At 61.7% G+C, this 18,551-nt stretch overlaps 1 protein-coding gene across 3 annotated transcripts in view; it reads right to left on the reverse strand.

Moving 5' to 3' along the window:
* Window positions 1-1,515: 1,515 nt before the first annotated feature.
* The window catches only part of Atp11a (ATPase phospholipid transporting 11A), a 118,232-nt gene continuing 101,196 nt past the window's right edge, over window positions 1,516-18,551 (reverse strand). Inside the window, exons 26-30 of one of the 3 annotated variants that reach the window (XM_047552348.1) lie at window positions 13,148-13,213; window positions 12,323-12,426; window positions 10,349-10,514; window positions 6,377-6,480; window positions 1,516-5,373 (exon numbers count right to left, since the gene is read on the reverse strand). In XM_047552348.1, the coding sequence (XP_047408304.1) occupies window positions 6,388-6,480; window positions 10,349-10,514; window positions 12,323-12,426; window positions 13,148-13,213 (429 nt within the window). In that variant the 3' untranslated portion in view covers window positions 1,516-5,373; window positions 6,377-6,387. Of the gene's footprint in view, window positions 5,374-6,376; window positions 6,481-8,275; window positions 8,361-10,348; window positions 10,515-12,322; window positions 12,427-13,147; window positions 13,214-18,551 lie in introns of all 3 variants that reach the window. The other 2 variants (XM_047552349.1, XM_047552347.1) reach the window with 2 other exon arrangements.

The following is an 18,551-nucleotide window of genomic DNA, read 5'->3' on the forward strand; positions in this document are numbered from 1 at the left end:
CCAGTCTCCCTAAAGGCTAACTCCAGGCAGCACACACGGCAGCTCCTGGGGCAGGTGGGCTAATGAGCTGGAGGTCCCTGCTCAGGTCTCAGAACTGGGGAGGTCGGCCAACTGTAGAACCTGCCCCTACCACTGCCATCTGAAGCTTTTAAAACTTATTTTGGGGCACTTTGTCACTGAGCTACATCTCATGTCCTTTTTATTTATTTTTAAAGGTGAAAATAACATTTTAAAAGTTTATTATACTAAAAATTATTTCAGGTCAAGTTTATTATACAGAAACCGCACTCCATGGGCTAACCCTGGAGCAGAGAGCACGCACTCAGAACTGCTGGTTCCCATGGTTTTTTACTTTTGAGACTAAGTGCTGAGGCTGGCCTTGAACTTCCAGCCTCAACCTCCCTGGTTGCCGGGACTACTTGTGTGAGCCACCATGTCATCTACAACTTTTGAGTTATAGAAGATCGTTGGCAGGTGGAGGTGTGTGGCCCAGGTGGAGGCCAGCCTCCTACCCCTTATCCCCCGGGAGGCTGGCTGAGCGGAGCCCAGGTGCTGCTTCCCAGGCTCGGTTGCGAGCACTCATCCCGGTGGGCAGGCCCCTGAAGCCAGTGTGTGGGTCGGAGGGTGCGCTCTGCAGGGCCACCGGGGGCCAGCCTCTCCCAGCCTTCCTCAGCTGGCCCGCTCCCTATACTCCCCCGACACACGGAGCACAGCTGTCACTGCCGCTTCTCCCCACTGCCTGGTGGGAGGACCCGGGCTGTGCCCTGGAAGGCCCGGGCAGCCCTGAAGACGGTAAGCGGCAGAGCGGTGGCTGCTGGGCTCATTCGCTCCAGAACGTCCCAGAGGTGGTCACTGCTGCAGGAGTGAAAAAGCAGCTGGGCGTGGCCCTCCAGGGCCAGACGGGCCGCAGGTCTAGAAGCCACACGGGGAGCCAGAGGCCTGACAGGCCCTCCAGCGCGTGTTCCAGCGCAGCCCTGGCAGGGGAGTCTGGCGGGGGCTTAATACTGGCGGAGGCACTGCAGGCTGCTCGCAGGTGACGGGCCCTCAGGGGCCTGGAGGGCTCCGCCTTGCACTTGGTGTTCTCAGCCTGCAGAGGACTCAAGGTCGTGCATCTGGACCACCTGAGTAGGGGGGCTGGGGTTCCCAGAGTTGGAGAATCAGGGGGCGAGGGATGTGGCACAGGCTGGGTCTTGGTGAGTGTGTGGTGGGAACGGTCTATGACCTTGAGAGATCCGATCCCGGGTTCTGGTAGGCCCCTGTCCCCCAGCCCGGGAAGAGAGCTGGCACACTGGCCTCGCATCTCGCCACGGAGGTGGCCCTGGACGGGCCTCGGTGCCAGAAGAGGTGCAGACCCCCAGCACGGGCAGGTGCCTGAGCCCGGCCTCGAGGTGGAGGACTGACCCCAGGCTCCTCCCGCCTCACCCTGTGCAGACACCACCCCAAAGTGCCTCCTCCCAGCTTCCTAAGAATGACTCGCGTGACTTCATGTACTTGTGAAGAGATGGAAGCAGAGTCTTCTTTTTCATATTTATTGTGAGCAAATTCAGGTCTTCCGCTTGGACAATCTACAGGAAAATCCAATGTAATTAAGATCATCAAGTGCTATTTTTGCTACAGAAATAAAAGTTAAAAACAGTAGCATACAAAATAAACTTTACAGAAATGTCTGATTTGGTTTAAATCACAATTTAATTTTTCAAAGCAAATTAACGAATCAGCTGAATGTTACGGTCTGGAGGATGATTTATGTTAAATGTACCTACTATATTTGATAATTTAAAAATAAGTTCCAATGCTTATGATGATGACAGCTATAGATATCTTTCACATTAAATACATTTTTGAAGATTCTTATTACATTACATAGTGAATGGGCATTTTAAATGGTAATACAGACATATGTTATTTTAAGTCAGAGACAATATAGGCATATTAAAATTCTGTGTATCTCAATAAAGTAAAAAATAAAGCTATATAAATTGATCTTTAGATTTTTTCTGCAAAAGTAGAATCGCTTTCATAATACTTCCAACACACCTTCATTAAAGCTCTGCTTACACAGTATCAGAATGATTCTCATTCCCGCTCACCTGCCCTCCAGCTTAAAAAAAAAAAAAAAAGATTGCATTCGCCTACTGATAATTTTCCTGTTTTTAAAGTTACAAATGGGCAACTTCCAAAAGAAATGTAGAGTGTGAGGACCTGTTATACTGTGTTGTCAATAAATAATATCGAGGTGAAATGAAAGTGGTTGCGTTAGTTCAGTGCCGGCGGGTGCACAGCACAGGGATCTGGCGGTTCCAGGATCCGGGCTGCAGCGCTTGACCCTGGCGCTGGCTGGTGTGGCGACCTGGAGCAGGTGCCACCACGGGAGTTCTGTAGCCAAGCTGCAGATGCTCAGAGGCCCCGAGCGCACCCTGCCTGAGTGCCCGGGGTCCTCCTCCGGCTCACCGCCAGGCCTCCTGCCAGCATAGGTGTTCTGGGCATGGCCTTTGGTCTGCTTGTGCTCAGGAGTGGGTGGGTGGGACTGACAGGACGCTTCCTGGCTGGCGTGGGACGGAGGGCAGCCGTGCTCTCAGACGCACAAGGGTGTGTGCAGTTCCTGTGGACCCAGGCCCTGCTTGCTGGCACGGTGGCTTGAGCTGGGCGAGGAGAGGCTAGGGGAGCTGGACCTCCCTGGGAGGGGACAGCTCTCAGTCCAGCGTGGAGTCGCACGCAGGGCCTGCAGGGCCATTGCATGTTTGCAGTGAGCATTGTGTGTGCGCGCCTGTGTGCGCAGCCTCCTCACAGGAACCTCGGGAGGGAGGCAGGTGCACGGACAAGAGGAGAGCAGTGTATGGGTATGTGCACACGCGTGTGTGAGCTCGCACCGTGCATGGGAAGCAGGAGAACGTGTGTAGCCAGGATGGCTGGCATGGGCCAGCGTGCTGTGTGCAGGTGGCGTGTGGATCAGGAGCCGTGTGCTGTGACGGACCGAGACTTGCAGGTGATGATCCCTTCAGGTGAGCCATGGCGGGAGACATCAAGGCTAAGGACATGCCTACGGCTGGGCCGGCATCGCTGGCTGCACAGTCGCTGTGAGCAGAAAGCCGAGCCAGGCCCCAGTGCCCCTCACTGGGTCTCCCCTGCTGTTAGGCCTGAGCCCCTGTGTTTCCATCACGAGACCCCCGTTTAGTAACCTCCCAGGTGACAGGAAGACATCCCCAGGGCCTCACATCCCAACTGAGGCTTCTGAGGCACAGGGCGCCCCCTGCACTCAGGCAGGACAGGGTCCGGCCGGCCGGACCCTCAAGCAGGAATCTCCTATTTTTAAGGCTGAGGGATGGAAATTAAGAACAAAAACGAAACAAAAAGCAGATGACATTGCAGAGAACCGTGACGGCAAAGTCGAGCAAATGACTGTGACCTTCACAAGACCTTGGACTCACTGCTGCCCCAGAAACACCAGGAAACCAAGCTGTGGAGGATAAAATCAACCCTGAAAATTCACATTCATCAGAAATCGGGACATTCGGCGGAATTCTCACCAGAACGGAAACGTAAAGTGGCCACGATTCCATGAACTTAAGCATTAAAGCTCTAAAACATACTTTAAAAATCAGATATGTTAACAAATGATAAAAGAGATATAAAGAGCTATGAAAATAGTTCATCGCAAAGGCAACTTCAAGGTCTCTAAAAAAATACATTACAAATAATCTGTTAACTAAACGTACAGAGAACCTGTCCCCCTGCAGGTATTAGATTCAGACCCATTTTGGGTTCTTAAAAAGGGCTGTAAATGCTGTCTGCAGTCAGCGTGGACCTGGGGAGCCCCGAAGGTGAGCCGGAGGTGATGGGGCAGGCCAGGGCGAGGGGCCAGGAGCATGACGTCCTCTGTCCTCAGCCAAGGAGGCCACCCCCTCTTTGGTACAGGGTCCTGCTCTGACCTGCCCCACACAGGGTTCACTGTGCTACTGATTCATTCTGTAGTTCAAATAAATATTTTGCAGGTGAGACCTCACACAACCGACTGTGCATTTTCCAGACTTTCTGCTGAAGCAGCTGGGGAACAGCACATCCCTCGCCAGCGCCCCGGCCTGCCATGGCCACTGCACACAGGACACTGACCTTTCCTCCCTCTGGCTCAGGCTCCAGCCTGCAAGGAAATGTCTCCTCTAAACTAGGACCTCAAGGCTATCCCAGGTAGAGTCTTCTAGAAACAAAGACCATGCCAAAGGTAACAGGAGCTTCATAACACAGCCTCCCAATCGCCTGTCCACCCCCAATGAAACCCTGGCCAGGATCCTAAGACAGGAGAGACCACGAAGACACAGGAGCTGGCCTGGGAGAGCCATGGCGAGGCTGGCGGAGCCGTGCGTTGCCCGCTGGGACTGACGGCACAAGTGGCCGGGACAGGCTTGGGAGGAGGACTCCATCCCAGTAAGGACGTGGTCTGACCGCCCCCAGCTTTTCCCCATCTGGCAGGCCCCAGACCAGTGCCCTTTCCCAGCAGCCTCAAGCCCAACCCTTCCAAGGTGAACTGGCACCCCCGTGAGTGTGCTGTGCAGCCAAGCCACGCTCACACCACACGTGCCCCCACCATGACCAGGTCCTCCACGGGACAGTGGTGGCAGGAGAGGGACATGGAATCCCTGCGAAGTTCTGACACAGGATCAGAGTCTCCTCAGGGACTCAGATGTGGCCAGGAGATGCTGTGTCTCACCGGGATGAGCGGAACCCCAGGGCAGGGAGGTGCACGTGGCCCCCGGGTCCGGCAGGGTGCTTCCCAGCCTGCAGCGCGCAGGGTTTCTGCGGGGCGGGGGGAGGGGGCGCCTGGGGGGGTGTGAGCTGGGGGGGTGTGAGCTGGACGGCTGCTGGACGTGGAGGTGCAGACCAGAGGACGGTTCTTCAGGTGACGGCACGGAGACAATGGCGGGGTGACAGGCAGGCCCGGGTGGGGCCAGTCTGTGGCTGCAGTGTGGAGAACGGGCCAGGTGAGGTCTGTGTTCTCAGTCTAGCTGGAGCGCGAGGCCGCGGGCCTGGGGTGAATGACTGGTGTGCTGTGCCCCAGCGAGTGGCCGCGGCCAGGGCTCCGCCTCCTCGGCCACCAGCAGAGGTGCATAGTGCACAGCTCGCAGGGCTGGGCTGGGCGCCGTCCACCCGTGGCACAGGTCCATGGCAGGACCACAGTGCCCACGCCTCAGGCTGGAACCACAGCAGCTGCCAGAAGGGCCCAATGGGGGGGCACAGCGCTCCCCCGACTGCCAGGCACAGAGCGCCTTCCTAGGCGGAAGCCGCCCACAGCCAAGGGCCTGGGGCTCCGAGCACCTGGGCGCTGCAGAGAGGCGAGAGGGGCGCGTCCTGAGCCGCCGTCTCCTGCAGCTGCGCGTTCTGCCAAGAGAACAACACACAGTCAGCCCCACGCTCCCCAAGCAGCCCAGGCTGACCCGACCGCACACTGTGCCCCCGGGAACTGCCCCCCTGGGAGCTGCCCAGATCTAGAACGAACACACACCCTGCTTGGGTTCTGACAGGATCTGCCCCGTGTCCCAGGGAGAGCAAGTGGGGGCTGCAAGACACACTGTGCGTCTCCCCAGGCCATCATGATGTGGTGAAGCACAAAGGCCCCAGAGACCCTCACACTGGAAGTGCTCACCCCCACCCCGGAGGGCGATGGACTCACCTGTGCAGCCCTGTGGAAGCCGGGATGACGGCCGGCTGCCCGCTGCCCTCACTCAGCCTGCTGTTACCTGATGGGAGTGGCCGAGCTGCTTCCTAAGAGCCCACTGAGGCCCACGAGACACAGACTGCACCCGCAGGACGGCCGAGGGCACGGGTCTGCCCTCACAAGGGGACACACCCTTGCGGAGCTACTTTTAGGTGGAGGCTACTGGACGGCAAACACAGGGCTCACCCTTGAACCCCGAGTCTGAAGGGCTGGCCAGTGTGGTGTCTTTACAGCCCAAGACTCTAACAGACGCAGCTGCTGGACAATGTGGTCAGCGGGGAGCCACTGGGGCCGCACCCAGTGCGACTGTGCAATGCTCCACTTCGACGTGGAACAGGATCTGTCCTGACCAGTTCTCAAGCAGAGCAGCTTCCACCACTGACCAGAAGCCAGCTCCCGTCTGCAAATGCTGGACCCGACAGTCGGCCGCTCACGTTGTGTGTGTGCACATGTGTGTGTGTGTGTGCAAGCCCTCTCTGGTCAGCTCACTCAGGCACACGCCACTGGCCCAGGCAGGAAATGCACAGTTGCACACAGGGTTCCTTTTGTGCTGTGAGCCTCTGTTATCAAAAACGGCACAGCACAGCAGAACTTTGGAGGAAGAACAGACAGTTTGAGAACCACAGCACACGGGCCACGCCCAGTGGGCAGCGGCCACACCGTTACCTAGCGTGGAGCTAATGCCGCCGCGGCTGCGGTAAGAGGTCCTTCAGCAGTGGCCTGTCGCTGCTCGGCACGGCATCCCCTGGTGCTTTGTGCTGCATGCTCTTCTGCAAGGGCGAGGAAAGACACAACCCGCTGCCTACTGGGGTGGGGCGGAGGGCGGCGGTCGGCCCTGCGTCCCCAGGCCTCCGTCAGGGAAGGCGCGACGTTCTGTGCGCCTCTCATGTGCCACCAGGCAGCCAGAGATGGCTGGGGGGCTGCCGGCCGGCAGGGCTGCCGTGTGGAGCAGGACAGAGGCCCGCACAGGCCGTGGCAGATGGTCCCAAGCGTCTTGCTCCTACGCACGCAGGCACTCGAGGTGGCCAGGACCTAGCGCTGCGTCCCCTGCTCCCACCACGTGCCCTGCTGCCTCCTCCGCAGAGCGGGCTGCTGCAGAGAATGGCTGGGGTGCCCTGAGGGCTGCTGCCACCTGTCCCGTCACGCGGCGTCCTGGTATGGACGCCTGCCAGAGGCCTCCACGCCAGGTCGAGGGCCAGGTCTGAGCAGATTCTCCTCGTCACGAGGAGCAGGCATCCTGAGTCAAGGACATCAAGGTCTGAAGTGCAGGGGTGCAGGCCTGAACTGGAGGAAGTCCAGGGGAGAAGAGAGGACCAAGGAAGAGGAGAGGGACGCAGGCTCAGCCACAAGGACACACGTGGTAGACAGGGCTGGTGCAGAGGCAGCGCCCCGTGGGTACGTGCAGCAGGCTCCTGCCAGCGGGCACGCTGCACAGGGACGGGGTGAGGACACCTGTCTGAGCAGAGTTCCTCACTGAGGGCCAGTGGAATGAATGTTTGTTCCTCCAAAGTTTTGCAGGACAGTGGGTGTTGTGGCAACAGAGTGCTCCTCTTTGTGGCCAGGAACGTGTGGCGGGGGCTGAGGCAGGCGAGGGAGCCTGGCCAGGGGCTGGCCCTCGCACGTGCTCTGAAGCAACTCCACTCAGACTCAGCCCGAGGAGAGCTGGGACACGCCAGTCTGAGCCGGCCTGATGTAGGTAGTTCACCCTCACCTCCTGTGACTCCTTATGGTGTTCCTAATAACGCCATCTGAGGAGCTTTCAGGTACTAAACTGAGCGGACATCATGTCATTTGTTTTAACAAAGGCCGACAGTGCCAACTTAGAAAAGTTCTGTTTGCCATTATTTACTTGACCTTAAGAAAAGTAACACCTTCTCAGTTAAAAGCAGTTTAAAATGTATAAAAGACGGACCATCTTTTCTCGCTGTGGGATTGCTGTACTGAGCCAGTGCGAACGTGAAGCGGGAATGCCACAGGCATTCCCGAGCTGTCCCTGCGGCCCGCAGGAACCTGAGCGGACAATGACAAGCAAGGGCCCGTCTCTGGACGCTGCTCAGCTTGTAGCCAAGCTCTGGACGGCAAGGCCTTGGTCAGAGCAGCTGGCCCAGAAATTCACATAAGCTACCTTGCTGGAAAGGCCACGATGCTCACCAGAGCATGAGAAGGCCTTTAAAAAGACGAAGAGGAGTTTGATAAAGATGTGCAGCATCAGCCTGGCTCCGCCCTGCAGCACCTCGGGGACCCTGAGCAAACCGCTCCACCCGCCTTCCTCAGTTTCCCTGGGAGGGAGGAGGTCTCGTGGTGTATCCCCCAGGGGCTGTGGAGGGCAGGGCCACGCTGAGACAGTCTAAGGAGGTGCAGGAGACTGGTGCTGAGACAGCCATGTCTCAGACAAGTGAGGACCCTGGCACTGCTAAGGACCCCAGGGCAGGCCAGCGGGTGGTGCTGGAGGGACACCCGTCGGCGTGTCACCATGCTTCCTGACGTGCTGGCTGGCCTGGACACCAAATTCACCCCGGGTCCTGCAGTCATGATCCCAAGCATGCAAAAGGTAGAGAAGGTCACCTGTTGGTCAGAAACTCAGACCGCTGGAGGTTTGGGAAAGCATAAAGACGGTGGGCTGCTCAACAGAAAGGCACTGGTTCCTAGCCTGCCCGTCCCGCGGTCCGGAGCCCACACGGGAGCAGGTTTGGACAGGGAGGTTGTGTAGGCCAAGCAGGAAGACACAGGGAGGCAGGAAGGAGAGACAAGAGAGCGGTGAGTCGGTCACAGCACACACTTCCCGCACGCCGCCCAGCAGCCGACCCGCGCCGCAGGGCCCAGCCGGCGCCCCGACCCCCAGCCTCATGCCTCCTGTGCCGGTTCTGGCTGCTTTCAGTTAGGTGCTCCTCAAGGGCCGAGAGCCAGGAGCAGCAGTGCACTGCCCACTGAGGAGGGCAGGGCAGGCCCTCTGCTGGAGTAGCAGGGGGGGCCTGCCCACTCTGTGCCCAGGAGCATCTACCCAGGCACCTCGACATCCGCCCGCACCTGTGGGCTGGGCGGCACAGCAGTGCTCCTGTGAACACTGGGCTGGGCACTGGGGACTCAGCTGGGGCCCAGCGGACACCGACGACGGGTGCCTGCTTTCTCTGGGGTCAGGCCTGCACCCTGTTCCCCTCACGAGAACATGCGTGTCCACCAGACGCTGCGCACACGTGTCCCCGTGCCTAGGGCCGTCAGGGACACGTGTCTGCCTGGGGACAGCACTGTCCAGGCCTGAGCGTGGCTCTCATGGGAGGGCAGTGGCCTCTGGCTGAGTGCTGGCCGGCTCCAGCGCTGACGGCCCTCGGCGGTGACACCTCCGCCCTCGCCCGAGCTTCTCCTTCCACAGCAGAGGGTCTGGCCCTGAGCCAGGTGCGGATGTCGCTGTGTGTCTGAGATGCCCGGGGCAGAAGCACTGCGCACGCCCCTGAGCTGTGCCCCAGTCCCTCTCCAGGCCCCGAGGGGCCCTCCCTGCGTCCTTGCTGATGGGCCACAGACCTGCACAGCCCACGGTGACGTGTGCAGGGATGCCCACCACTGCTGGGCAGAAACCCCTGGTGTGGCCATCAGCCCCGACCTCACCCTTGGCGGCAGGAGGCATAAAGGAGGGAGGCTGGGCTGCTGGCCTTGGTCTCAACGTGTTAAGACAGCGGGTCCTGGGCAGGTTTGCAACCAGGACCCCTTCAACTGCTGGGCCCGGGGGTGGGCAGGGCTGGGCAGCTCCAGGAAGGGTTACCTAGTTCCCATCCCAAACAGGGCCGCTGGCACCCTGGAGAGGGGCGCATCTGGGCGCGGGAAGCCACGGGCTGCATGGCGTGCACTTCTCCACCTGTGCCTCTCTGTGCACCCAGGGTCTGCTCTCCCGGCCAAGGAGCTGCCCTGGCCTCTGCCCTCCTCCGCCTGCTGTCCTGCACTTCCATGGCCCAAGAAGCACTGGGAGTGGAGAGGCACCTGTCTCAGGCCCGCCTCACAGAGGTGAGAACTTTGCAGGGAGGTAATTTGAAAATCTGTATTTTTAGTGACCTCCCAAGGGACTGTGACCCAGTGGGGCCCCTGAGGGCTTACCATCTACCCTCACTGGTGAGACCCTGGAGGTGTGGGCGAGGGGTTTGGGTGCTGCCCACCTGACGGCACTGCCCGGCAGAGGCCAGTGCTGAGGCTCCTCTGGGTGGGGTTGGAGGCTAGTCCCTGCCCCTGTGCCAGGGCGGCCATCCCCCTGTAGCCCAGGATTCTGTGCCGGTCAGTTTGGAAATGTGGAAAAAAGGTATCCCTGGACACCAGCGATCCTTTATATAACGTTAACACGTTGAGCCAAATTCACCATCCCCAAAAATGACGTGATTCAACCCAGAATGATCAAACTCCAGTCTACGTGAATTTACAGAAGATAATTTGCCTTTTGATTAATCTTTGTTCTCCTTTTCTCTTAGCTGATTGTTTAGGTCTAATCATCAAATTACACACGGATCACCTTGAATTTTTCCTCATTTAACGTTTGAAATCGTGCATCATTATTAAACTGATTGGCAAGATCTGGGCTGACCTCTGAACCCCTCTCGCGCTAACGCTTCCCAGTCTCGAAGCCAGGCGCCAGGCGCCAGCCGCAGGGCTCCGTACCTGGGTCTTTTCCGTCGCTGTCGGCCACAGCTGCCTGCACAGCACTTTCTTGAGGACGTCGGGGAGGAGACTGACGGTGATGAGCAGGATGACGCCCAGCCAGGCAGGCCCACTGGACAGCATGTGGATGAACACGTAGTACATCCTCTGATAACTGAGGAACGGCCTGCGGAGAGGGGCACGGGCAGGGCAGGTCGGCCCCCTGGGAGGGACACGGAGGCCCCCGAGGGCTCCCAAGCCGTGGGAAGAGGCCCTCTGCTCTGGAAATTCCCGCTCCGGCTGCTGACAGCCCTGGCGGGGCACCAGCCTGCCGGCTCTGAGTCCACCCTGCACACACAGGAGGCGGGGCCCGGGCGGCACGGTGTCCCGGTGGAGGGAGGGACCCCAGGAGGTCATCCCAAAGGGAACCGGGAGTCCCCGAAGTGCAGGTTCAGGATGGCAAAAGAACCCAGAGCGGGACGGTGACCCTCGGCCTGGACACAGACTGGCCCTGCATCACAGAAGTGACGTGGCTCTGACCAGCGAGAGGTCCTGCCACCGACGCAGCACGGGACGACCTGGACGTCACAGGCGCAGCACAGGCTGCGGGAATGGAGCGTCCACTGGCCAGGCCCTGCCACCAGGGCCCTGTTCTCAGCTGGTCTGTGTCCCCCCCATGGTGCAGGCGTCCTGAACAGGACAGGGAGGGGCAAAGCCCGGCTCCAGTGCACATGGCTAACGAGGTGGACGACTCAGGCACGGCTCAGTGGCTGATGGGGACAGAGAGGCCCACGGGGCGCAGAAGCTGCTGGAAAGGCTGGGTTGGTGGGACCAGTGCCCAGGGGCAGGAGAGGGCATGCGGCCACATGCTCCTGGTCCTGAGCCAGGGGTGCTCAGTCTCAGGACGAAGCCCTCCTCCCCCTGGGGGCTCGCTGGAACTTCAGGACCCCAGCTCTGGCAGGGCTGCTGGAGACCCTCCCAGAGGTCACTGCTCCCTCTGCAACTTGTCTCCAGGGGCCTGTGAGGTCAGGAAGGAGGGGTGGGGACAGCCAGAGCCTGTGGCTTCCTGAGCTGCAGATGCAGAGCAAGGAGGCTCCTGGCCTCACAGCCAGGTCAGGCTTCCTGTAGGCCAGCTGCCCAGGGCATGGGGCTGCCCAGGCCCAGGTGCTGTTCAGCATGACCACCCCTTCCCGCTGCACTTCAGCTGAAGGAGACACTTGCTTCCTCAGGCAGTGTGGCTCTGCCTGAGCTGGCCCAGACTGGGCTCACGGACTCCTGTGTCGCTCGTGTGCAGAGCATGTGATACGCAGGGGCTCCGTCCAGGCGGTGTGTGGAGCGGTCAGCAGGCATGGTCTGCGGGTGGCGTGTGCTCTCTGGGCTTGGGTTAGACCTCAGCTCCTGGGGAGGTCGCTCTGCCTTCCAGGGCTCAGCAGGGCCTTGCTGCAGAGCACTGGCCTGTCCTTGCAGAGCCCGTCACAGCCTCGACTTGCCCTTCAGTCCTGCCTGTCTCTCTCCCAGCATGGCAGTGGGGTGTCCCCTGCATCCCAGGGCTCTGGGTTCCACGTGACCCCAAGGCTCACGTGGAAACTCGACCCCATTCCCATCAAAGGCGTGTGACAGGGGCCTGCGGGAGGTGGAAGGACGTTCTGAGCAAGGGGCCCACGTGGTGGGTCGGTGGCCCCAGCCGGCACGCTCGCCCGCCTCGCCCTGTGACGACTCCAGTGTCATGAGGCTGGGCAAGCAGACACCAGCACTGTGCTCCTGGACTTCCGGCCTCCAGGGCCAGGAGCCCAAAGGTCAGCCATCTTGGCAAATCACTCAGCCTCAGGTGTTCTGTTACAGCAGCAGAACACGTACCGGACACCTGGGGCACGGCAGGCTCAACGATCTCCCCCAGCAATGCAGGAGGTCAAAGGGAACTTAGGCCTTGAGCCTTGGGGACAGGCAGAGGGACGGCCCGGCAGTGACGGTCACATGGTGTGCACCAGCTCTTACCAGATAATTCCTCCCCAGAGTAGGGAAAAGACAACGTAGAAGAGCAGCGACCCCCAGATAACAAAGTGGTTTATCCAGGTCCAGTAGTGTGTGTCCAGGGCCAGCTGCGGGGGAGAAAGGAGGCCAGCAGTGGTGTGTTCAGCACGGGCTCTACGGCCAGAAAGCTGTGCCAAACGAAGCGGCACAGAACCCAAGGGCTGAGGCCAATATGAGCTTCCAGGAAAACCCGAACGAAGCCCCACACTCCCAACACAGAAAGAGCAGGCCAGTGTCCCAGCCGGCCACCACCTGCAGCTGCCCGGCTGGACACGCCCTGGTGCTGGCGAGCTACAGCCAGTGCTGCCTTTGTGTCTCCTCCTGACCGTCCGGCAGGCCGCGGCCTGGTGTGAGGTTCCCCACAGAACACCACCTGCTAGGCCGGGACCCGGTGTGAGGTTCCCCACAGAACGCCACCTGCTAGGCTGCGGCCCGGCCGTGAGGTTCCCTAGAGAACATCACCTGACTTCAAAGAGCTGGGCTTCCACGGCAGGGAACTGGCCCGTCTGAGCTGCTGGCTGTGGCGGGCCGGGGGTCGCCCCTCTGAAAGCCTTCTAAATGGGATCCACCCCTGGAGAGGAGCCTCTTTCACTTACTGCTGTTAATTCTTCAAGTTCAGGGACTGGGTTGCCCAGGATCGTTGGGATATGGTGCCTCATGGGTCTAGGTGGGGAGGGGACCCAGGGGCAGCCCCGGGCAGGTGCTTCAGCCTGAGTGGGTTCACAGCTCATAGTCTGCGGGCATGAGGCACTGCACAGCCAGCCGCTGCACGGCTCTGTGCAGACTCACCTTCAGCGTGACTGTGAACACCATCACTGTGAAGACCAGCGTCCCGAAGGTCCAGTTCCCGAACATCTGTGAGGAAAGCAGCCAAGTGACCTCCTGCACAGTCTCCCTCACTCCCAAAGCCACTGGAGCACTCTGCTCGATGCTCCCGGGAGCCGGCATGGGGCCCAGGACACGCCAGAGACGATGGGGCCGTGCCACACAGACGGGAGACTGGCAGGCAGAGCTGCTGGCTGCCTGTGGCCCGGCCCCACTGGGCACTGCAGTGAGAGCGAAGCCCACACAGCTGGGTTAAATGGGCACCTGCAGAGACAACAGGGACCTGAAGGCCCCGGTTGCTGCTCCACGTCTGAGGTAAGCCCAGGACGCGGGGGGGCTGTCGGTACAGGCACCTACTGCTGAGGAACAACAACGAGAAACAACCAGAGGGGTGCCGGACACACCGTCCCAGCCGCTGAGGAAGGGACAGACAGACAGACAGGACAGAGCTGGACAAGGGCTGCCCCTCCAGTAGCCATAGGCCACAGACGCCAACCAGCAAGTGCAGGAGGCGGGAGGACCAAGTGCGTTCGAGCTGCTGTCCTCACTGGGGCCTCGGAGGATGGTGGGAAGTGCAGACATGGGTCCAAACACAAGAGGACAGGCGTCCCAGTAGGGTCAAGACAGCAGAGAGACCCCTCCGGGGAGGGTCCAGTCGCAGGGCAACCTTGCCTCCAAGAATGGCCACTGTGAGGGTCCTCGGCTAGGGCCTGTCGGGTGCTGTGAACCGTGCTTCCCGGAGGAGGCTCCTAGCACCTCTTTAGGGTAAAATCACAGCTTTACCTCAGAGGCGGAAGCTGGATGCTAACGCTTTCCTGGTGGTGGTTCCCAGCCTAACGGGCACTCCCAGGGCCACGCCCGGCACGCGCCTGTGACCGCGGTGAGGTGGGAGGCACTGCGGGGCTCCAGGGCCCCCGAGGCACGACGCTCGCTGCACCCTGGGCTCCGTGTCCTGGTCAAGCCAGCTCGTGCTTCAGGCCAGGAGACGGGCCAGCAAAAGCACTCGGGCCTGAACCCGCAGAGCTCCTCAGCCAGGGCACAGTGCCCAGGGGACACCCAGCTCTGCCGGGAGGTCCTCTGGAGGGCAGAAGCCAGAGGCACTGCCGAATGCCCGGGACGGGGGCCCAGGGAGGAAGAGGCAGCCCTGCGTGCCTGGCACACAGGCCCCCGGCCAGCCTTCTCGGCGCTCCTGGAGCTGGGCCTGCACCGGGTCCTGCACAGGGAGGGCATGTGCTCTCAATCGCCCGTCCCCATGGCACCGTCAGGTGGGGTCCTCAGCCCAGGGCAGCGGCAGCCCGGCAGCACCCGACCGACGGTGTTGGGAGCAGCGGCTGCTGGTTTACTGAGCGACTATTGGCCCGGGTGAGCCCACGGTGGAGAGGCACTCCCTGCTCCTCCACTACTTGGTGCCACGTCACACAGTCACACACCTGGGGGACATGCTGAGTGGGGACAAGGCAGCGTCCTTCTACCTCACTGCCACGCCTCCCCACAGGGCGGCTGGTGGCAGGGCCAGGGAGACTGAGGCCTCTGGCCCCGGTGCCACCAGACACGTGAGCCACCACCCATCGTCACAGGCAGACAGCAAGGCATGGCTGTATTCCGAGCCGTGGATTTTAGCCAGGAACCCTGGGAAGCACTGACCATCAACTTTCCTGTGCCCACAGCCCTTGGCCAGCTCACCAGGGGGGCCGCCACAGAGCCCCTGTGTGCCCAGTGCTCCGGATCTCATCTGATTTCAACAAGTGCTGTCTGGTAGCTGCTGATGGTCCCTGGTTATGGTCAAGATTCTACCAGGATCGTGGGGTGGGAGGCGGAGGGGCCCTAGGACACAGCCGCCTTTGTTGGCAGGTCGTCAGAGGGACGATCCAACCCCAGCGACGCTCCTGTTCTGACTGCTCAGGACCCACGCTAATGTCGGATACACCCAACAGCCACACCAGCACTTCTGTGGCATACCACTGCACACCTGCGCCCACGGCCCAGTGGACAGAGCCCCTGGGACTCATGGGCCTCCCCGCCCCTCCCTGGCCAGGTTCCTGTGTTCGCCTGGCATCTGCTCGGTCCTCCTCGCCTCTCCATCCCCTCTGAGGTGAGCATCCTCGCAGGATGCTCTGCTCAAAAGCCTTGGGAGCAGGCCAATCTGTGTGTGTGCGACACAAAGCCTTGGGAGCAGGCCAATCTGTGTGTGTGCGACACACTCCCAGGCACGCCCCTGCTCTCTGAGCCCCCACGGTGGCGTCTCAGCCACCCTGCTGGTGCTCCTGAGTTCTAGCACAGTGTGCTCTGAGCTCCAGGGATCCGCCCAGGAGCCTGCCCGCAGCAGGAACAAGGCCAAGCCTCGGGATTCACGGTGGCGTCCAAGGAGGAACACCGTTGACCGCGGAGACAGGGCTTCTAGACTCGTCTGCAAGGTGCACCTGGGGCCGCAGGGAAGGCCAACGGAGGGCGAGCATGAGCACCAACCTGCAGTTCCAGGACCAGGAGGGTCCCCATCAGGAGCTGAGCTGCAGGACCTCTGGGCTCCACCCGAGCCCGCTGGACCTGCCCGATGCTGCTCTCGGTTCTGCAGCGCGTCACTCCTCACACCCCAAAACAAAGGGGACCCACTGCTGTCAGGGAGAAGGCTCCCTGGAGCCACGGGGCAGGGCGGGGCTGCGTGTCCGCAGGCACATCACGTGTGGGTGCCTCGGCCCTCCTGACCCCGAACTCCTTCCTGGGCAGCCCTGCGTCACCTGTCACAGTGCTGGCTGACAGCTACTGCAGTCACCCTGTGGGAGCCTCAGGGCCCAGTACAAGCCTGCTGTGAAGCCCAGCACAGGACATGTCCCCCAAGCCTGGGCTGGGCACCCTTGGCACTGGCTGCCAAGGCCCCTGGGTCTCTCCCCAGTTCCTATGCGAGAAGACGTGACCGGCACCTGAGCCTCTGCTGTGGCAGCCAGCAACACGTACTAGGCGGCCCATGTCCCTGGAGGCAGGTGGCTGCCTGGGGAGCCCTGTCCTGTCTCCACCTTGGACTCTGTCACCACTTCAAGTTCTAGAGATGTGACCACAGGCAGGGGTGCCAGGTGGGGACACATCACTGGAACACCTCCTCCTGGGAGACATGGGCCTTGCAGGGGAGCGGGAGACAGGGGGTGGGACGTGGGGTCCCAGCGGGAGACAGGGGGTGGGACGTGGGGTCCCAGCGGGAGGCAGGGGGTGGGACGTGGGGTCCCAGCGGGAGGCAGGGGGTGGGACGTGGGGTCCCAGCGGGAGGCAGGGGGTGGGACGTGGGGTCCCAGCGGGAGGCAGGGGGTGGGACGTGGGGTCCCAGCGGGAGGCAGGGGGTGGGACGTGGGGTCCCAGCGGGAGGCAGGGGGTGGGACGTGGGGTCCCAGCGGGAGGCAGGGGGTGGGACGTGGGGTCCCAGCGGGAGGCAGGGGGTGGGACGTGGGGTCCCAGCGGGAGGCAGGGGGTGGGACGTGGGGTCCCAGCGGGAGGCAGGGGGTGGGACGTGGGGTCCCAGCGGGAGGCAGGGGGTGGGACGTGGGGTCCCAGCGGGAGGCAGGGGGTGGGACGTGGGGTCCCAGCGGGAGACGGGGTGGGACGTGGGGTCCCAGCGGGAGACGGGGTGGGACGTGGGGTCCCAGCGGGAGACGGGGTGGGACGTGGGGTCCCAGCGGGAGACAGGGGGTGGGACGTGGGGTCCCAGCGGGAGACGGGGTGGGACGTGGGGTCCCAGCGGGAGACAAGGGGTGGGACGTGGGGTCCCAGCGGGAGACGGCGTGGGACGTGGGGTCCCAGTGGGAGACAGGGGGTGGGACGTGGGGTCCCAGCGAGGGAACACAGGTGCCCCTGCTCCCCTGCTGGCGGTCGCACAGCCTGGCTGCAGACACCTGCAGCAGCGGCTGGAGAAGACAAGGGGACCCTGAGGGCGTCTGCCGGGAAGGCCTGAGCAGCAGCACGCCTGCCTTTCCAGGGAGAGCAGCATGTCCTTCCCTGACCCGAGGGACGCACACAGAGCCACGTGGCTGTGCACGCTCGGTGTGGAGCCCGCCTATGCCACCACCTGTCCCCTGCCTGGGCCCCGTCCCACCACTGGTCTCCTCAAGCTCCACACTAGGAACCTCCAAGAGAACGGGGTGCAGTCAGCACGAGGCGGAGGCCAGCCGAGAAGGAGAGCCAGCGATGATGGCCTTGCCACATGCCACCACCATGCCACCTACATGCCACCGTCATGAGATCGAGGCCCAGGACGTGAACCTGCATGTCCAAGACACACCGAGGGCTATGAAGGCCTGACCCGGGGAAAAGGCACAGGAGATGGAAGAAGTGACAGGGCTCTTGCAGCTACGGTGACAGCCTGGGGACAGGCAGGACCACTCGGTCCACAAACCCGGGCCAAGAGCAAGTCCAGGAAACGTACAGCTTGCAGAGCAGCAGAGTGCCCAGCACTTCCAGATCAACCTAACGGAAGAGGAGTCACAGGCAAAGACAGAGCACCTTTGGGTGACAAGAAAATAAACAAAGGAGCAGCAGATTCCTGGGACACGCAGCAGGACTTCTGGGCCCCACCCAACAGGCTGGGGGTGGACATGGGGAGGCTACCAGGGGAGAAGACGAAGCCGGGGACGAGAAACAAAAAGCCTGCTGTTGGGACGCTGACCTCAGGGTGCCAGGACCCTGCCCGTCACCAACAGCAGTGCTTATGTGAACAGCCAGCCCCGCACTGGGACCAGGGCTGTGACCCCTGTTGTGCCAGGCTGTGACCCCCAGGGTGCCAGGCTGGGACCAGGGCTGTGACCCCCAGGGTGCCAGTCTGGGACCAGGGCTGTGACCCCTGTGGTGCCAGGCTGTGACCCCCAGGGTGCCAGTCTGGGACCAGGGCTGTGACCCCTGTGGTGCCAGGCTGTGACCCCCAGGGTGCCAGTCTGGGACCAGGGCTGTGACCCCTGTGGTGCCAGGCTGTGACCCCCAGGGTGCCAGGCTGGGACCAGGGCTGTGACCCCTGTGGTGCCAGGCTGTGACCCCCAGGGTGCCAGGCTGGGACCAGGGCTGTGACCTCTGTGGTGCCAGGCTGTGACCCCCAGGGTGCCAGGCTGTGACCCCTAGGGTGCCAGGCTGGGCCCAGGGCTGTGACCCCTGTGGTGCCAGGCTGTGACCCCTGTGGTGCCAGGCTGGGACCAGGGCTGTGACCCCTGTGGTGCCAGGCTGTGACCCCCAGGGTGCCAGGCTGGGACCAGGGCTGTGACCCCTGTGGTGCCAGGCTGTGACCCCTGTGGTGCCAGGCTGTGACCCCTGTGGTGCCAGGCTGGTCTGCATGGCCAGCTGAAACGTGCCCTCAGGCCTCCCATCCCTGCTGACTGCCCACCGTTACCAGAAGGGG

This window comes from Sciurus carolinensis, chromosome 5 (assembly GCF_902686445.1).
Source record: "Sciurus carolinensis chromosome 5, mSciCar1.2, whole genome shotgun sequence".
Taxonomy (NCBI): Eukaryota; Metazoa; Chordata; class Mammalia; order Rodentia; family Sciuridae; genus Sciurus; species Sciurus carolinensis.